The following is a 4,306-nucleotide window of genomic DNA, read 5'->3' on the forward strand; positions in this document are numbered from 1 at the left end:
CTACTCTCACCACTTGGATTAGTTTGCTCTACGTGAGACTAACTGATCCTTTAGAGTTTTGGGATACGATCCTTACTTGAATCCTTATCTTAATTATATACACTACACACCACCATGAGATCTCCCTATGAGACTCATGGAATTACGTCTATCTCACACCAAATTCATGTTTCTCATACCATAACCACCACTTTTATCTCAAATATCCAATTCTCATGCAAGTTCTCAACCAACCAACCAAAATCATGTGTTACTCATGCCAACATACCAATTGAAGTTCATAGAGCCAAGCAATTCATGCATACTTACATACTTTAAGCTTTAAATAAAATAGTCCAAACAATCAATCAACCAAAAACCAAAGCATATCAAAGAACAACACGTCTCTGCGCCAGTTCTCGCTCAAGCTAGGGAGCCCTCGCTTAGGCGACAGAAGCTGTCTCGCTCAAGCTACAAGCTCTCGCTTATGCGAGACTACAACAGAGGGTCCTTGAAGATTTCGCGAGCTCTCACTTAGGCGAGGCCTTCTCGCCTGAGCGAGATGGTTTGTCACTAAAAAATGTAGCCTCTGGCCTGAGCGAGTGCTCGAGCATAAACCTGAACGAGCTTCTGCTATTCTTGCCTAAGCAAGATGAGTTCGTTTGGACAAAAATATCAGTTCTCCTCTACTGTTTCATGCATGCAAAACTAGGAACTCATTCAAAACAACACCCAATGCATTTACATTATAAAACATTTTCGAAGTAACAGAAAAAGATATTTATTGACGATAATAAGTTTTTCCAAACAACTTTTTTAATAAAAATAAAAAGATTAGAATAAAAGAATAACATATTTAGCAACATAATAATTATATGGGACAATAATAAGCATAGTTAAAAAATATTAAAATGTAGACTTTCCCACAAAACTTCTAATAATAACACATTGCAAAAAAGAAAACTATTTCATAAATCCTAAATAACAAACTATTTCTATTTTTCAATTATAAAATAATATATTTTTCTCTTAATTTCTCTTTGTTGTGAGTCAATGATACGTGGCGAAATGAGAATTCTATTCGTGCCTTGTTGTGGGTCTACGTGGCAACAAGAAACCACTAGCGGGATTGCAGAGGAGAGCGGACACAGAACGAGCAAGACCATTCGATTTCGAAGATGGCGCCGGTAGGAACAACGTGCAATACCACGAGCGAGGTGGTTTTTGTTTTGTGGCTCACTTTTCACCGTCTTTTTTCTTCTTCCCTCTCTTACCACGATAAATACCCTCCCCGCACCCAACCTTTCACATCACAATTCAAAATCTCTCATCTTCCTTTCGTTCATCTTCCTTCGTTTTTTTAGCCATGTCTACTGTTGGCCAGACAATCAAGTGCAAAGGTCACCCTTTTCATACTTTACTCATAAGCATCGTCTTCTTCTTTTCCTTCTCTCTACTTTTGCTGTACTATGTATTTTGTTGAAACTGATTGCAATTTTTTGGGGTAAAATTGTCACAGCTGCCATTGCATGGGAGGCAGGGAAGCCACTGGTGATTGAAGAAGTAGAGGTGGCGCCACCCCAAACCGGAGAAGTCCGTTTGAAGATCCACTACACCTCCCTTTGCCACACTGATGTTTACTTTTGGGAAGCCAAGGTCTGCATATGTTAAAGACATTATCTTTCTTTAGAGGGATCATATACAGATTACTGAAACAAATACTTAAAAGTGTTAGATTTATTGGATACATGATGTGATAGTGGGAGAGTGATAGAAGAAAATAATATGTTTAATAGGGGATTTTTACTGTTAAATTAAAATAATGCAGCTGCTTTGATTTAATTTGATCGAATAGGATATTAACAGATACAGATATAAGCAATTTTGCATGTTTTATGTATGAATCATCAATGCATTAGTATCTAACTTGATTTTCCCTTTGTTTTTTCAGGGCCAGACTCCATTGTTTCCTCGTATTTTTGGCCATGAAGCTTCAGGGTATCTTGATCATACTCTCCCATTTAATTTATTTCAAACTTTTCTTTCTTATTTTTGTACATCTAGGACCGCATTGAAGAGTAAGAAAATGGAGAAGAGAGGTAATTTCTTATTAGATTTCCGTTGTTTTATTCAGTATTGTTGAGAGCGTTGGCGAGGGTGTCACTCATTTGCAACCAGGAGACCATGCCCTCCCTGTGTTCACAGGAGAGTGTGGGGATTGTGTGCATTGTAAGTCAGAAGAGAGCAACATGTGTGAGCTCCTCAGGATCAACACCGACAGGGGTGTCATGATCAGTGATGGTAAATCAAGGTTCTCTAAGGATGGAAAACCCATTCACCATTTCTTGGGAACCTCCACATTCAGTGAATACACAGTTCTCCACGCAGGATGTGTTGCAAAGATCAACCCAGCTGCTCCACTTGACAAAGTTACTGTTCTCAGTTGTGGAATTTGCACAGGTTGGAAGAATTTACATCCTTGAGAGTTCAGACAGAAATATATAATGTTTTTTATGTAGCAAACTAGCTTGGTGATTATATTTTCTGATATAATATTTTTGGTTCCATGTCGTAGGTCTTGGTGCTACTGTTAATGTTGCAAAACCAAAACCTGGTTCCTCTGTTGCCATTTTCGGACTTGGAGCCGTTGGCCTTGCGGTATGTTTTTCCTCTGGCGTTTGATGGTGCTTCTTTCAGCAGTTGATAATGTGATAAAGGGATATTAATGTTAGTTTCAACTCTTGATTTTCGATCACTATTTTAGGCTGCAGAAGGGGCAAGGATTTGTGGTGCTAAAAGAATCATTGGAATTGATTTAGTTCCAGAAAGATTTGAACAAGGTATACTCTTTAAAGATGTGTAAAGTGTAAAGATCAGATGTTTAAAGATTCGGCACAACCTAATTGATTTTATTTTTGTTGGCAGCTAAGAAGTTTGGTTGTAACGAGTTTGTGAATCCAAAGGATCATGATAAGCCTATTCAACAGGTTAGTTCTTGAACAATTTTCTGAAGTTCAATACCCTTTCCTCAACTAGTTACACTCTTAAAGTTTCACCATTTTTCTTAATTCTGTTCTTCTAATGCTAACCATTCAATTCTAACATCATAAAAAATAAAATCATAGTGTCTTTGTTTGAACAAGGAGATTGAAAAGAGAATGTTGATGAACAGGTAATTGCTGAAATGACCAATGGAGGTGTGGACCGGGCTGTTGAATGCACTGGCAGCATCCAGGCCATGGTTTCGGCATTTGAATGTGTCCATGATGTAATTGAATCATAACTCATTATCTCTTGTTTCTGAAACACTGCATTAAGCTATTTCCTAAGGCTGAACCTTGATTTCTTCTTCTCAGGGTTGGGGTGTTGCTGTACTTGTTGGTGTGCCTAGTAAAGATGATGCATTCAAAACTGCTCCTATTAATTTCCTGAATGAGAGGACTCTTAAGGGAACCTTTTATGGCAACTACAAACCACGTACTGATCTTCCTGGTGTTGTGGAAAAGTACCTCAGCGGGGTAAGTTTACACAGTGACTTCTGTTTCTGTGGTCTTTAGCAGAACCAGTATGAGAAAAAAAACTCACTTATTTATAATGTTGCTGACATGATCCTTATGGATATTGCAGGAGCTAGAAGTAGATAAGTTCATCACTCACTCAGTTCCCTTCACAGAGATCAACAAAGCCTTTGATTACATGCTGAAAGGAGAGTCCATTAGGTGTCTTATTCGCATGCAAGACTAAGATGGATGATGAAATAGTTCATCACTCTGTTGTTCAGGACAGAGGTCTCCATCTGAATTTACGAGTGTTAATAAAGTTTTGATAGAAAATCCTCTTCTAGGATTATGATTCTCATTTTTCAGATTGAGTGTTGAGACAGATACCGCACTTGATCCTTTGTTTCTTTGTTACTGCTTGTGTATTTTTGTAATTTTGCTGTTTAATTGTTAAATAATATTTGACTTCTACATTAATATTTGTCCTTTTTTATACAATTTTTTTTTATGATTTAATCTTTTAAATGATTATATTTTTAAATTCAAATAACTATGCATGATAAAAAAATTATCTACATAATAAAAGAATTATCTGTAATAAAATTATTTATTTTTATAAAAATTATTTTACAGTTTTATACCATTAATAAAGGAGATTATCTTATTTAATATATATGATTTTTTTCAATTTTACTTTTAAGTAACTATTTTTAATTTAAATAATTATTCAAATAAAAAAAATCGTTTACATAATAAAAAATTATTTGGAATAAAATTATAAAATTAATTATTATTATAATTAAAATAATTTTATAGTTTAATAATAT

General features: G+C 35.6%; 1 protein-coding gene across 1 annotated transcript; it reads left to right on the forward strand.

The window, feature by feature from the left end:
• The first annotated feature begins 1,177 nt into the window (after positions 1–1,177).
• Positions 1,178–3,956, forward strand: LOC114193351 (alcohol dehydrogenase 1-like). Its single transcript, XM_028083103.1, has 10 exons — positions 1,178–1,379; positions 1,499–1,635; positions 1,931–1,977; positions 2,114–2,439; positions 2,555–2,637; positions 2,744–2,819; positions 2,905–2,966; positions 3,152–3,247; positions 3,336–3,497; positions 3,607–3,956. Exons 1-10 carry the CDS (start codon positions 1,346–1,348, stop codon positions 3,721–3,723), a joined length of 1,140 nt encoding a protein of 379 aa, XP_027938904.1. The 5' UTR covers positions 1,178–1,345; the 3' UTR covers positions 3,724–3,956.
• Positions 3,957–4,306: the final 350 nt, after the last annotated feature.

Source organism: Vigna unguiculata, chromosome 8, assembly GCF_004118075.2.
Source record: "Vigna unguiculata cultivar IT97K-499-35 chromosome 8, ASM411807v1, whole genome shotgun sequence".
In the NCBI taxonomy this organism is placed as follows: Eukaryota; Viridiplantae; Streptophyta; class Magnoliopsida; order Fabales; family Fabaceae; genus Vigna; species Vigna unguiculata.